A 14,513-nucleotide genomic window follows, 5' to 3' on the forward strand; every position below is an offset into this window, starting at 1 on the left:
AATGGCTGGCTTCCCCTAGCTCCATGAAGATCTCATTTAGGTCTTAAGAGGCATTGGCTGTCTTATGTTAGCGACCCAACATCCAGCAGTGTCCACAAGATCAGGAGGTCAAATCTGCCCTGTGTACTAGTGAAAGATGGGACAGGCTTCAGACAGAATGGCCGCTTGACACATTCTGCCCTGGCAGTGTGGTGAAAGGGCAGGGGGTCTCTTTACCCTAATGCGGCTCTGAATGACTAATCTGTACTGCGACAGCTTGGTGACAATCTTTAGGCTTCAGGGCAAAATCTTCTGGAAAAGACCATGACTGCTACTGAGTAACCCCATTTCCTCTCTGTGTCCTCATTTGTGATCCGTCCCAGATTGCCATCTATGGCACCAACTTCTGCACTTCAGCCAAGAATGCATTCTTCCTGCTCATGAGGAACATTATCAGGTAAGAACCTGGAAACTGGTGGAATCCTCCCTCCTCCAAGACTACCCAACAAGGAAATGGCTCCTCTTCCCCAGGGCTACTATTTACCAGGCTTGGCCAGGGTAGCTGACTGAGGGCATGACGTGGGTACAGCCAAATCCATGAAAGCAGCTTGGGATGCCTTGCCACGGACAGACAGGTGACCACAGATAGATGGGTGACCTGTGGAAGAAGGTGTGTTGGGAATAGAGAATATGAGGCAGCAGCTAGAGGTAAGAGGACAGGGAGATATTCTAGTCCCACTTGGAAGTAGCCTCTCTGGGGATATGTAAAGGTGGCATTTGTATCTGAAACCATTTAAAAGGCCTGTGTGAACAACTGACTCTCACTGTGGATATCCAAGGTCTGTGTATCTGTCAGATATCAGGTCGGAAATGCATATTGGCTCTAGGTTTGCACAAACCATTGTGTCTTTAGCCTCTTAGCAACTCCTATCCTGGGTGGTCTTTACCACAGAGGAGCTTGGATGCGCTTTGCCTCTTTTACTCCCCCCGCCACACCCTTCCTTGAGGGTATGGAAAGACATTCACATCTCTCTGTTTTCAGGGTGGCTGTTTTAGATAAAGTCACAGATTTTCTGCTCTTCCTTGGTAAACTCCTCATCGTGGGAAGTGTTGGTAAGTTTGGGATCTCAGTCCTCTTCTGGGGCTTACTTCGGTTAAGCCCCTCCCCCTGAACCCTGTTGTAGAGAGACTGGCGAAAGCTGCATGTCCTTCCATTTTCTCAACCCCTTGCAAATCTCCCCAGCCATTCCAGGAATCAACTTCCTTTCCATAATCCCCCTACTAGATCTCTAAATTCACCTTCCTCCTCCCTCTTCAGCCCCCCCCCCATGCTGCCCTTTCTTGCTTGTCGCTAGTGCATCTCACAAACATCTCTATTATGATTTTCTCCTCTCTAGGAATCCTCGCCTTTTTCTTCTTCACCCAGCGGATAGATGTGGTTCAGGGCACTGCACCTACTCTCAATTACTATTGGGTCCCTATCCTGGTGGGTATCTTACTTGCCTTACAATGAATTTAGGTATCAGAGGGGTAGCCGTGTTAGTCTGGATCTGTAAAAGCAGCAAAGAATCCTGTGGCACCTTATAGACTAACAGACTATACACTAACATCCCACACACAGATGGAATACAAGCTGTCAGGAACAGTATCCCTGATGATGCCACAGCACAACTGGCTGCTGAGCTCTGCGCCTTTATCCTCACACACAACTATTTCAAATTTGATGACAATATATATCTCCAGATCAGTAGCACCGCTATGGGCACCTGCATGGCCCCACAATATGCCAATATTTTTATGGCCGACCTGGAACAACGCTTCCTCAGCTCCTGTCCACTCGTGCCCCTTCTCTACCTACACTACATTGATGACATCTTCATCATTTGGACCCATGGGAAGGAGACTCTGGAAGAATTCCACCACGATTTCAACAGCTTCCACCCCACCATCAGCCTCAGCCTGGACCAATCTACACGAGAGGTCCACTTCCTAGACACCACGGTGCAAATAAGTGATGGTCATATTAACACCACACTATACCAAAAACCTACCGACCGCTATGCCTACCTTCATGCCTCCAGCTTCCATCCTGGGCACATCACACGATCCATTGTCTACAGCCAAGCACTGAGGTACAACCGCATCTGCTCTAACCCCTCAGACAGAGACCAACACCTACAAAAGCTTCACCAAGCATTCTCAAAACTACAATACCCGCACGAGGAAATAAGGAAACAGATCAACAGAGCCAGACGTGTACCCAGAAGCCTCCTACTGCAAGACAAACCCAAGAAAGAAACCAACAGGACTCCACTGGCCATCACATACAGTCCCCAGCTAAAACTCCTCCAACGCATCATCACGGACCTACAACCCATCCTGGACAATGATCCCACATTTTCACAGGCCTTGGGTGGCAGGCCAGTCCTTGCCCACAGACAACCTGCCAACCTGAAACATATTCTCACCAGTAACTGCACACCGCACCATAGTAACTCTAGCTCAGGAACCAATCCATGCAACAAACCTCGATGCCAGCTCTGCCCACATATCTACACCAGCGACATATCACAGGACCTAACCAGATCAGCCACACCATTACTGGTTCATTCACCTGCACGTCCACCAATGTAATATACGCCATCATATGCCAGCAATGCCCCTCTGCTATGTACGTCGGCCAAACTGGACAATCTCTACAGAAAAGGATAAATGGACACAAGTCAGATATTAGGAATGGCAATATACAAAAACCTGTAGGAGAACACTTTAACCTTCCTGGCCACACTATAGCAGATCTTAAGGTGGCCATCCTGCAGCAAAAAAACTTCAGGACCAGACTTCAAAGAGAAACTGCTGAGTTTCAGTTCATCTGCAAATTTGACACCATCAGCTCAGGATTAAACAGACTGTGAATGGCTTGCCAACTACAAAACCAGTTTCTCCTCCCTGGGTTTTCACACCTCAACTGCTAGAACAGGGCCTCATCCTCCCTGATTGAACTAACCTTGTTATCTCTAGCTTGCTTGCATGTATATACCTGCCCCTGGAAATTTCCACTACATGCATCTGATGAAGTGGGTATTCACCCACGAAAGCTCATGCTCCAAAACGTCTGTTAGTCTATAAGGTGCCACAGGATTCTTTGCTTTTAATGAATTTTAGGGACGTTAGCCCTTCTCCAGAACATATGCAGCTTGAGCAGAAAGAGCTTCCCCTACTCACTGTCCTCAAGGAGTCCCTCTTTGTAAAAGGAGAGCTCATTCTCAGTTTCCCATTCAAACCTTGGCTTCTCTGCGGAGTCAGCCAATTAATGCAGAAGCACATCTCCCTATAGGCACTTCCAGGCAGCTGCACTGAGCCAAGTCTGGCCAGCTTCCATTCACTGGTGCTACTGTGCCTCCATGTGCCTGAATCAGGTTGAGCAGGGCCATTTCTCTTTTCCTCTGGAAACGGAAGGGGGAACCGTGAGTGGAGTTCAGCAGGTCTTTTCTCTCTTTCATGGGACCTTCTGCAGCATCTTGCTCTCCATACTGGTATCAGGTTATAGATTTCAAGACCAGAAGGGATCATGGTGATCCTCTAGTCTGACCTCCTAACACAGGGCAGAGAATTGCCCCAAAATAATTAGGTTCAACATTGAGGTGACAATCTGGTTTCTCTTACAGACTCTGGTCGTGGGCTCCTATCTCATTGCACATGGATTCTTCAGCGTCTATGCCATGTGTGTGGACACCCTCTTCCTTTGCTTCTGTAAGTAACTGGGCCGTATGGGTTTTGGTGCTCAGTTGAATATTACTTTGTACTACTTTGTGGCTACACCTCTGTCACCCCAGAGGGCTGGGCTGTGGAACTGTTCTGTTGTGTTTGGCTCAGGCAACCTTTCTTTGACTACTTGTCACTTCATAGTTTGCTTCTGCTCTACTGAACTACTTCCACCGACATGGCTTCTGCTTATAAAAGAGAGCAGTTCAACACAAAGGGACACTCCATCCTCCATCCTCCCTGTTCCCAAGAATTGAGGTGTCATACTTTTTTCCTTAGTCTAGGGCTTCCCCATACTTCTCATTATTATTAAAGGCTGTTATGGGCCCTCGCAAACCTCCAGCTTTCCTCTGCTTTCTGCATCACAGCTCCATTAATCTCAAACGCTGCCTCTTGTGCATGGGCTGCAATGGGAAGGATGAGCCCAGGGCTTAGAGCACTTGGGCAAATCTTTCAAAAATGCCAAAGGATTTAGAAGTACAAGTCTTCAAAATCTCTCCCGAAGAGCTGTGTACAAAAATACGCATGCACCAACTCGGCATCAGTGATTTAAAACCCTGAATAAAATGAGATGATGGAAGAACCCCTGAAAGCTAACTCCTATCATTTCTAAAACGGTGACGTTCTCTTCTGCCTCTCCCTGTTCAGCACCCCCAAAACCACTCTAACAAGCAGCTCCTGTACACCATGCTTGGTAGCAATAGAAATTTGTAGCCTAAAATTAGACTCTCTGTAATCTGTTTTAGTCTCTCTAAATTTCTTGGTGCTTTGATCTTGGTGGTGGAATCTAACTGCAACTAACTTCAGTTTTTTCCTTTTTTTTTCCTCTCCCTCTGTCGTTCTCTCTTGTTTTTGCTATGCTGCTCTCCTTGCTCCTCCACTTCTTCTCATGCCTCCTTTCCGTGGCCACTTCCTTCATCTTCCTGGGGTTGCAAAAAGGTGAAGACCTGGAGAGGAATGATGGATCTCCTGAGCGACCTTACTACATGTCCCCCGAGCTGAGTGAAATCCTGCTGAAGGGGAGCCTAGAATCATCCAAAAGTGCTGATAGCCAAGGATAGGGCTCAACTTTCTGAGCAGGGAGGGCACGCACATGTGGGTGTCTTGTAGAAGACTTGTGCTCACCCAGACAATCTGTAACTGTGTGGCATTCTTCCAAGGCTCCACCCTGGTGGTGCTTGATTTTCAGCTGCTTGTCTTTGGAATTCTTGAGGGTAGAGGGGGTTTTGATTTTGGAAGGACAGTGCAAGTGGGTGAATGCTGAATCAAATCCATGTTCCTTCCCCCTAACTAATATTCTTGTACCAAAATGGGTGGAACTGTAATTGGGACTCTTACGCATTTGACATAATCATCTCCTAGAATGAAGCTCGAGTCCCACCTATCCATTGATGCATGATAGCTAACATTTTGCTAACCTAAGCAACGAGACTCTTGCCTCCACAGAAGCCAAAGTTGGGTTTATATATACACAGGATAGTGTATATCTCACTCATTAAAAAAATTACTTTGCATCCTCCTCTACTCTCAATTGCCTATAATGAAAGGGGCATTATCGCTACTTCTGGAATGTCCCTTAAAAGTTGACTGACTTGCTCTGTCCTGTTCTATGCTCTATTTGTGGGGAAGCTGTTTCTCTTTGCAGTTGGCGAGATGCTAATTTGTAGAATGATCAAGAAGTTTACAGCTGCCCATATGTCAATCTGTTCTGGATACAACTATATTTTCCTCTTTATTGCTCAGCCCCAAGCTGGCTGCAAAGAGAAATTAACCATTTTTCTCACTACTATTTCTATGCAAAATGTAGCTGGCAGATCTGAAGTTTTCTTTACTAGGTGGCATATGCTTCACTTTCAAATCTGTTGTTGTGTCCATGAGGGTCCTGGAAACCTTTGTGTCCCAAAATGGAATTCGCTCTGTTTAAAGTAGGAAACTTGTAGTTGCTGTTTTCTCACACTGACTCTTCAGAGAGGTTATTTTTGGAGAATGAACAAGTTGGCAGGAATTTTTTTAATATAATTTTTTTAAAGTTGAAAAATCTAATTGATCTTTTCACTCGTATGTACAGCTTGACTTGTATAGAATTCTTTTAGTCTGTCTCCCACTTCCTGGTTAGCTACTCGCTTAACTAGTAACTAAATGGAAGATGGCAGAGCTTTGTGGTAACCGGCTTACAGAACTCTGCTCAAACCTGAGGTAGTTCAGATGATGATTGTCCCATTTTTCCATGAGAGAGAAGATGGAGGGGGTAAAGCAGCTTTCCAGGGTTATAGCCTCCAGGTGTTTCAAATAAGATCCTGGCACCTTCTTAGCTCACAGCCCAGTGCAGTCAGGACAGTTGGGTAGAAAATAACTGAAGCTGAGCTACACAGAACAGAAAGGGACTCCCAAATAGGTTCTATGATTTCCTTTTAGCCACGAGACCATCCATCAAGTCTAGATGCCACAAGAATCTGTGATTGTGTACCCAGTGTTAATGACTGGAAGAGCAAGAGAAAATGGCAGATATTACATTTGGGAGGTGTTGCAGCATGATGGTGGACAGAAATAGTACAACTGAATCTAGAGAGGTTTGACAGATGGCCAGTTTTTAAAGTTTTCGGCATCTAAACATATGCCCGCAAACGCCCGATGGAGCTTCACCTTATTTTCTCCTTACTATATCAAGGACCAGAAGGATGTTGTGTGGGGTTTGTTGCCTTATTTTGATTGATTTAGGAAGGGTCTCTTCCTTGAGGACTCAATTCTGCAAACACTGCCAAATCTTGCATTACAAATTCCCATCCAAATAAGGTTCCCATATGTTGAGTCTTATCCTTTTAGGAAAAAGTTGCTGGGTTTTGATGCTAATGCCCTCATCACTATGCCATCAACCTCAAAATATTCCAGGACTGTTTCACTAAGCTATGAAGCTGATAGTCTCTGTGATTTTTGGCTGTTATTCTCCTATGACTTTTGCTGGAGCTGCTGCTGTGCTTTGAACAGCTAGCGACTGAACAATATATTCTGTGCCAGGGACATGCCTACTTATTATGTATATACTGTATGTTGACAAGGGTATTGTACACTAGGTGAACTGTGCCAAACAAATAACAAGTGACTTGCTTTACAATCAAGTCATGAGCAGTTACGCTATACTGAAGAACAATGAGTGAGCACTCTTGCCACACTATCCTGAAGTAATAGTAATCTCTGTATTTCCAGGCAATGGCAGTATTGAGGAACCTGTTCTGTTCATATAGGAGGAACCCCTGTCTTAGCTGATTTGTAACCTAACACTTTAGACCCCCTGCTCCTTCCAAATAGATGTTGATAAACAGCCTCCCTTCCGGAGTCCAATACTCTGTCTTTAAAATGGGAGTGGTACAAGTGTGTAATTGTGACTTTTACATTTGGAAGCTGCATACATCAAGGGCTTTAGAAGAAAGACAGACAGAATACACATACCTGCACTGCCTGTGAGAAGCAGAAGGGCATCCACATCTCAACTGGGTATTTAATGGATGAGTATTACATCTGTTCTTTTAGCACTAGTCTGTCTCTAGACTTCTTAACTGCACCGTCTATGACCATCACAGGAACCACAGCAACTTTCCCCAGCATCCAACTCAGTCTGAATTGTGAAAAGTTTGTGCATGTAGATGTGAGAGCACCTGCTGTTTAAATGGCACTGAAAACAAATTTATTCCTACGGGGCTTGGCAAGCCCAGTAACTGGTTCTAGTCTGAGGTGTTTACAACCCTGCAGTACTTAAGCTCTGAATTTTAACCCCTGCTCCTTCCCCCCTGTAGTGGAAGACCTGGAACGTAACGATGGTTCATCTGAAAAGCCTTATTTCATGTCGTCTGACCTGAAAAAACTTCTGAACAAGACAAACAAAGGTCACTTGGATGCATAGCAGCCTCCTCTTTCCTCACTGCTCTCTTCACTTCTATTTGTCCCTTCCCAGTTTCCATTTCAGGAGCAAAGCTGCATGGATAACATATAGCATTAAGTGCTATTAGTCCAATATTCAAACCTTGTTAGTACTTTGTGAATTGCAGTATCCTTTACTCAAATTATGATGGACGGCTTTGGCTGTCAGCCTTTGCATTGGCCACAAGCTTGTCCAGAGCAGTGGAAATTGTTTCTGGAGAGCATTTTGCTGGATTTTCCTTCCTCAGATCGAGAGAAGGGATTAGTGTCAATAGTTCAATGTGAGATTGTTAGGCAATGCTAAGTAAAAACTTAGCCCACTGCCCTAGTAGACAGGTATTCACTACTGCAGAACCCAACACTCCTGAACCAACAAAGTCCCAGTAGAGAGATGAAGAAGTGAATTGGTCAGTTTACAGCTGAGGCCCACTGATATAAGGTTAATTTGCCCTGTCTTTGTCCATCTCCATCTATTCCAGAGACTGAATTCAGTCTACAAGTGTGAAGCCAGCACCAATCGCAGATTCACAGACACCAAATGAATTTTAAAAAAAACTACTAAATCTGTCTCACCAGTAAAGCTATACCATGACCTCCTCCATTAACTTGCTAGAACATCACTAACATACTTGACTGCACTCAGATACTACCATGCTGGACACATTAAATACCTTAACTGGTTGAGGAATGCACCCACTAATGCCTTGTCTTCATGGATGATGGCAGGGACAGAAGAGAAATCTGCAGTGTTAATCAAGCTGTAGAACTTGAACAGCAGAGGATGCAAAATACTCAGAGAAGCACTTGGTAGGGAGCGTGCATGTCTGGATAGTCATTAGTATTACTGATGAAAGCTGTATGTATTTGTTTTGTCTCTGGTGAGATTGACAGCCCAGGAGTGTGCTGCTTCTGTACCTTTAACTTGTTTGGTTTATTGGAAAAATCCAGCATTATATGCAAAAACCCATTTGAATGCATGGGAAAGAAAGAATGCTCACTGTTGCTTTATGTGTATATATATGTGTATATATAAAAAAGAGCTGGCTAATGTAAAAGTATTGTTAACTGTGGTGAAAGAAACCAAAGGGTCAAACAAACAAACTTGCCTCACAGTTTTGAAAGCCACTGTATTCTGTGAGCTCTACCATCTGATGGGTGCGCCTGCTGGGAAGTTCCAGTCCAAGGGCAGCTTCCACCTAGAGAAACACCAGCAATGTGTGTGAGAGAAAAAGTGAGACCGGAATGCCACTGAACATTAGAAAGCCCAGTGTTGCAAATTAAGTTATCAGGCACGTTAAGAATCACTGTAGTTTCCTTTAAATGGTCGTCATCTCTGACTGTCCCCAATGTTGGCAAAACTGATGATGTACCACAGGTGCAGCCGCAGAGTAGACAGGTCTCTGTTTTGTTTTTTTTTACCAGTGAGCAGGGCTGGCCAAGATGGCGGGGAAAAGGACAGGTCTCAGGCTGCACTAGGGCATCCACCGTTGCTACTGCTAGCTGTAAATTACAGGTTCTGTTTTAACTAGTGTAGATGGGGCCTTCTTGGGGATAGGAAAGGTGGCCAACCTCATGACTTCATTTATTATTTGTAATCTGCTTAAACTGCAGTGGGGCTATTTGGATGGTTTACAGCTTCCAAATGATGCAGGAGCCCAGAGGTGCAAAGAGGCATTGTGAGGTTATCTGGACTCTTTTTTTATTTTTTAAACAAAACGGAGTTCTTTATTTCAAATATTTTAATTTGGCCAGTTAATTGTAACATTTAATTTGTACTAAACGTTATAGTTTACTTTTTTTATACCTATTTCTAGTAACCTTTTGATCCTGTAGTATTTTTTGTAAGATATGAGAATTGTTTTATATCTAAAATATTAAAGGGTTTTTTGGTTTTGTACATTTTGTTTTTATTAGTTGTATCCATGAGCTCCAGTACTGTTGTTGGTCAATATTGCTTCTTCCGTTCAACAGAGATCTCAAATACTGGTATAGCCCCTTAGCCATAAAGTCACACCAGACTGAAGCATAGCATAGATGATCTCATTACAGCAGTACACTTGTTATGGAGATATATATATATATATATATATATATAACTTTTGTTAAGTTTTCTTTCTCTCCAGTGGATGATCAGCTTTGCATGTTTGAAAGGTTGGTAGTTTATAATGCAAACCAGTTACCTTTGGACATTTTGCTTTAGTTTTAAATAAGCAAATAAAAATGACCAAGTTGCTGAGTTTTGAGGCAGCTCTAGCTACTCTTCTAAACCACCCTGTAATGGAAAAGACTCACATGCTGTTGTCAAGTTGCTATTGATTTAATACTTACAAGTTCAAAGCACTTGTCAAACGCATTAATCCTCCCACAGTCCTGTTAGGCAGGTATTATCCCCACTTTACCATTGGGAAAACTGTGGCAGAGATGTGCTCTGACCTTGCCCAAAGCTTCCACCGGGAGTTGATATCAGAACTTTGGATAGGAACTTAGGAGTCTCTTATTCCTAGAACTGTCCTTTGGACCACTGGGTCTCAGCAGCAGCATCTACATTAAGAAGCTGATCTGTTGCTGACAATAGCAGGGGATAACCACTCCCCTTGAACTGGTGTGGGAAAAGCTCTGCTAGTGTAGATAGGACAAATTACTCTTCAACACTGTTATAAGAAAATATGACTGAGACTTGCCAGATCACTGACCAAAAAACCAAAACAGCCCCAAAACAAACCTACCAAAACACTGTACTGCATACACTGTTCTCCCTCTGCAGAAAGGATGAGAGAAATAAGTAATATCTGTCACGTGATTTGTTCTGTCACTTAACTTACTGCTGGAAGGTGCTCAGATGCCACAGGTGCCGTACAGGAACCTATATAGAACTAGGGGGGGGAACCCACCTGAGCATGGTAAGCAGGAGTTGCCCCTGTCAATGACTCATTGACTGAACTTCACCTCTTTGAAAAAACTACAGCCTGTTACATAGATAATTAGTGTGCTGTGGAGTCAAGTCTCCAAACCTGGCATCATCTACCTGTCTCCTGCAGCATGGCTTTGCCTGACAGCTAGTAATCCATTCAATGGGGCTATAGAGACCAAAAACATCCACAGAAGCTAGACTAGAGGATTTCTAACTCTACCCTTACATAAACTCCTGGTGACTTCTTTAGAATCCCCTTCCCATTTTAAAATATAACCCTGTGTGAACTTCATATGCCCTGTTACGCATCATATATTCACAGTGCCACTTTTTTTCAACTAATCATAAAGATAGGGTGACCAACTGCATTTCTAGGAAATAAAAGGCAATTGCTCCTTAAAAACCAGCTTTTCTCCTCCTTCATCCCCAATGTTTTATTCATGGCACAAAATCCTAGATTTACAGCACATGATCCTTTGCATGATTTTTGCCTGAAAACAAACTATCTGATCAAATGCTGCTTACCGGAGATGGGCTATGGGACAGTAAGCACCAGATACAGGCTGTTCAAAAGGACAGGATGGATGGTCACCTAGGTAAGAGAACAGGAGTGGTTATCAAAACTAAACTACAGATTTGATTTACTGGAATCCCATGGAAAATGTTTGCAAAATGTTTTGTGCAAGATTATTCTGCTCGTCTATTGCTCTTTTTCATCTCTTCCACAGTCTTTTGTGTTGTTTTTACTGCTAGGGATATTTGCATGAGGACGGGCTCTGTGGGTGGTCTATTTCTGCTGCTGCTTTCTCCAGCTCAACTGCTAATTATTTTTCTAATAGAATCATCTTGGTTGCTGTAGAAATAAAGTTCTAAAATAGCAGATGCCCAGGAGGACCAACAGCAAAGGGGATTTCAGGGTCTTTCTGTTCTTAGGATATTTTTCTTATAAGGTGGCTCATTTTAAGTCATTATGGAAAGATTTGTATTTTCAGGCATACAGGAGTTGATGAGGAAGCATAGTTCCAGCAGAAACTGTTGCTTTGGCTTAGGATGTGTTCTGCAGACTCAGTTGTGGTCTAGGAAACTATGGAATGTAAGGAACAGGATGGGGAGGAAGTCCTAGTTAAATTCCCTAATGGAAATCAGATCGAATACCAGACAGCAGCCCTCTCTCTGTCTTCATAGTCTTGATACAATTGTAATGTAGCCTCTTCCCCTTTTTTAAAGATGACAACTACACCTACACTATACTATAATGAGCATGCTTCTTTATTCATCCCAGTGAAGTAGATAAACATTGGAGGGGTCCTGCCTTCTGCAGCAAAGGGACATATCTTTTATTAAGGAGCTGTTCAGAATATGAATGTTGTCACTGAATCACTCAGACTGGAAAGACAGTCTAGTTCATTTACACATGCACACCGTGTGGCAGGATGCTAATGCCCCAAAATAAACTCCAGTGATTGATTGTTATGCTGTGACTTGGTGATTCTCACTATCTCCTTATAGGAGCCGGTTTCTGTTACTCAATTGACTGTGATTAGAAGCTTTTTTCCCTACCTACCTGAGCTGCATCTTAAAGCCATAACTGCTCATCTTATCTTTAAGAATAACTGTCCCTGACTGCCTTTAAAATACCTCTTTATATCCCTGTAAACCACTCATGTTCTACTTCCTTCCCTGGATCCTTCAGGGCTGCTCCTGCAATGGTATTTTGCCTGTACAAAGACTGCAGGATTGGCCCCTCTAATGTTGTTGTGATAACTGTCCCTTCCTTTGATTTCCCAAAGATGCTCACTCTATGCACAGGGGCCTTTTATGCAAAATAAAATAAAAACCAACAACCTTGGGTGGGGTGTATGTATATATTTCCAATGTATATGTGATATTCCGCTATATCAATGTCAGCATTCCAACCACAAATAAAGTGCCTATTTGGACTGGAGCTTGGCTTTCCTCCGAGTGGATCATTCTGATTTGTGTGGCTAATCCTTAGCCAGATTACACTGTCATGACAAATAGTCTACTGAAATCTCTTCACTACTTTCATTTCTCCTCTTTCTGATAAGGTAGGTGAACAAATCAGCATTGGTGTCATAACAGTAACATTCTACCACATGCAGAAGGGTGTTTGACTGAATTCCGCCAAATGTCCACATTTTCACTGTGGGAAAGGGAGGACACAGCAAGACCAAGGCCTGGACCAAAGAAAATACAGGAGAGAGAGAATCAGACTCCCTGGCCTTATCTAAACAGGTAATTTTAGGGAGTTCCTCCACCATTGATCCAACCCTGGTGCTAGCAGCACAGGGAGCACTTGTGTGGATGAGCTTCTTTGTGTCTTTACCAATGAGCAGTCCAGACCGCTGAGGTAGGTGACAGTGGTAAAAATGCTGTCTAGCAGTCTACGTATTATACCCTTTATCTAGCTGGCATGGCTAAAAACAGTAAAGATGCAGTGGCATGGGCTGTACAAGCCCACCTGGGATCTTGATTACATTATGTTGCTAGCCTGCACTGAGGCCCATCATGCTACAGCTTTGCTATTACTTTGAGTTGTGCCGACTGGGTTAAAGCTAGTACAGATATGCCTACCTGAGCTGCAATTGCACCTCTGACTGCACTGTAGACATACCCTGAATCTGGATAAGACTGGGACTCCAAGGTTGCTAATAGCCATCACTGGCTGTTGTTTCTTGACATTTTAAGACATTAGCACTCATCCCCAGGAACTTGGGTCACTCAGCTGCTTATCAAAAATCATCCTAAAGAGTTACAAATAAACCTTGGTGAATTTATAGACACTTCCACAATATTTTCCACAAATGGTGCAACATTTTCTTCTTCCCTACAGTTACAGCCTCCCTTTCACTGTGATACTTTGACTTAGCAAATGCAAAGAACCCAAACCAAAAATTCTCCTACGGTAGCACCACTGTAACCAAAAGGCACTTACTACCTTCTTCTCCATTGTCAACTTGCCAACCGTCTGAAACTTGCTCCAAGTGAAATGTACAGAATTTTAAAAGCCACAATGCACCCAAGCATAATATTGGCTCTTGCTTGGAAGCTGACTTGAAATGGCTTGTTTGGCAAGTTCATGAGACTAGCAAAGCAGGGACTTGATCCTGCAATCCTCACATGACTTTGATGGACTGAGTGAGCAGTGCAGAATTGGTCACCTGACCACCTTCAAGTCTGGAGCAAAGAGCACTCACAGACTCTGTTCAGGGGTGGGCGCCCATCTGTGGGCAGCGCTGGAGAAGGATGCTACCACTTCTCCCCTCCTGCCCAAGCCTCCACCCTGAAGGATGGAGAACAGTAACAAGACAAGGAGAAGAGAGCATTGGAGAAATTGGCAAGGGTTTCCATATTTCCAGCTTGGAAATACAGTCATCCAGGCTCAAAGAGGGCAGGGGGAGCTAAGTCCTGTCAGGTGAGCCTTCTGCATTGTGCTGAGGGTAAGAGCCTCACACATGCATGGACACAAATGCAGGGAATGATAAGATCTGAGCCCTTCCATACCCCACCTCATAAAAGATGTGAGATGAGCAGCCACCCAGTGATTCTTCCCATGCTCCTTTCATGACAGGATGGACAACAACTGCAAGGCTCCCCACAATCCTTTCTGCTCACAGCTCATGCTTCAGGCAGTCACCTGCAGGGGTCAGGGAGAGATTCTCCAGCACCCTCATCTATTCTGTATTTGTATTTTGTTTGTTTCTTTTCTCAGAAACATCAGTGATGGCTACAGTTGGCTGGTTCTTGTTCACATCATAGAGTCTAACTGAGTGCTAGATGCAGATTTCAGAAGAATTTTCCCCCAGGTCAGACTGGCAGTGACCTTTGGGGTTTTTTCTCCTCTGTGGCTTGGGGTGTGGACTGCTTGCCAGGATCATCTGGGTATATCTCAGTTAATCAGTTTCATACCACAGCAAGGGTC

General features: G+C 43.8%; 1 protein-coding gene across 5 annotated transcripts in view; it reads left to right on the forward strand.

Moving 5' to 3' along the window:
- SLC44A2 (solute carrier family 44 member 2) overlaps positions 1–9,556 on the forward strand; it is a 48,488-nt gene extending 38,932 nt beyond the window's left edge. For 3 of the 5 annotated variants that reach the window (XM_050925259.1, XM_050925260.1, XM_050925257.1), the window contains 5 exons: positions 363–436; positions 1,022–1,092; positions 1,377–1,465; positions 3,648–3,732; positions 4,684–7,529. In XM_050925259.1, coding sequence (XP_050781216.1) covers positions 363–436; positions 1,022–1,092; positions 1,377–1,465; positions 3,648–3,732; positions 4,684–4,805 — 441 coding nt within the window. In that variant the 3' untranslated portion in view covers positions 4,806–7,529. The other 2 variants (XM_050925261.1, XM_050925258.1) reach the window with 1 other exon arrangement.
- Positions 9,557–14,513: the final 4,957 nt, after the last annotated feature.

Source organism: Gopherus flavomarginatus, chromosome 16 (genome assembly GCF_025201925.1).
Source record: "Gopherus flavomarginatus isolate rGopFla2 chromosome 16, rGopFla2.mat.asm, whole genome shotgun sequence".
Taxonomy (NCBI): domain Eukaryota; kingdom Metazoa; phylum Chordata; order Testudines; family Testudinidae; genus Gopherus; species Gopherus flavomarginatus.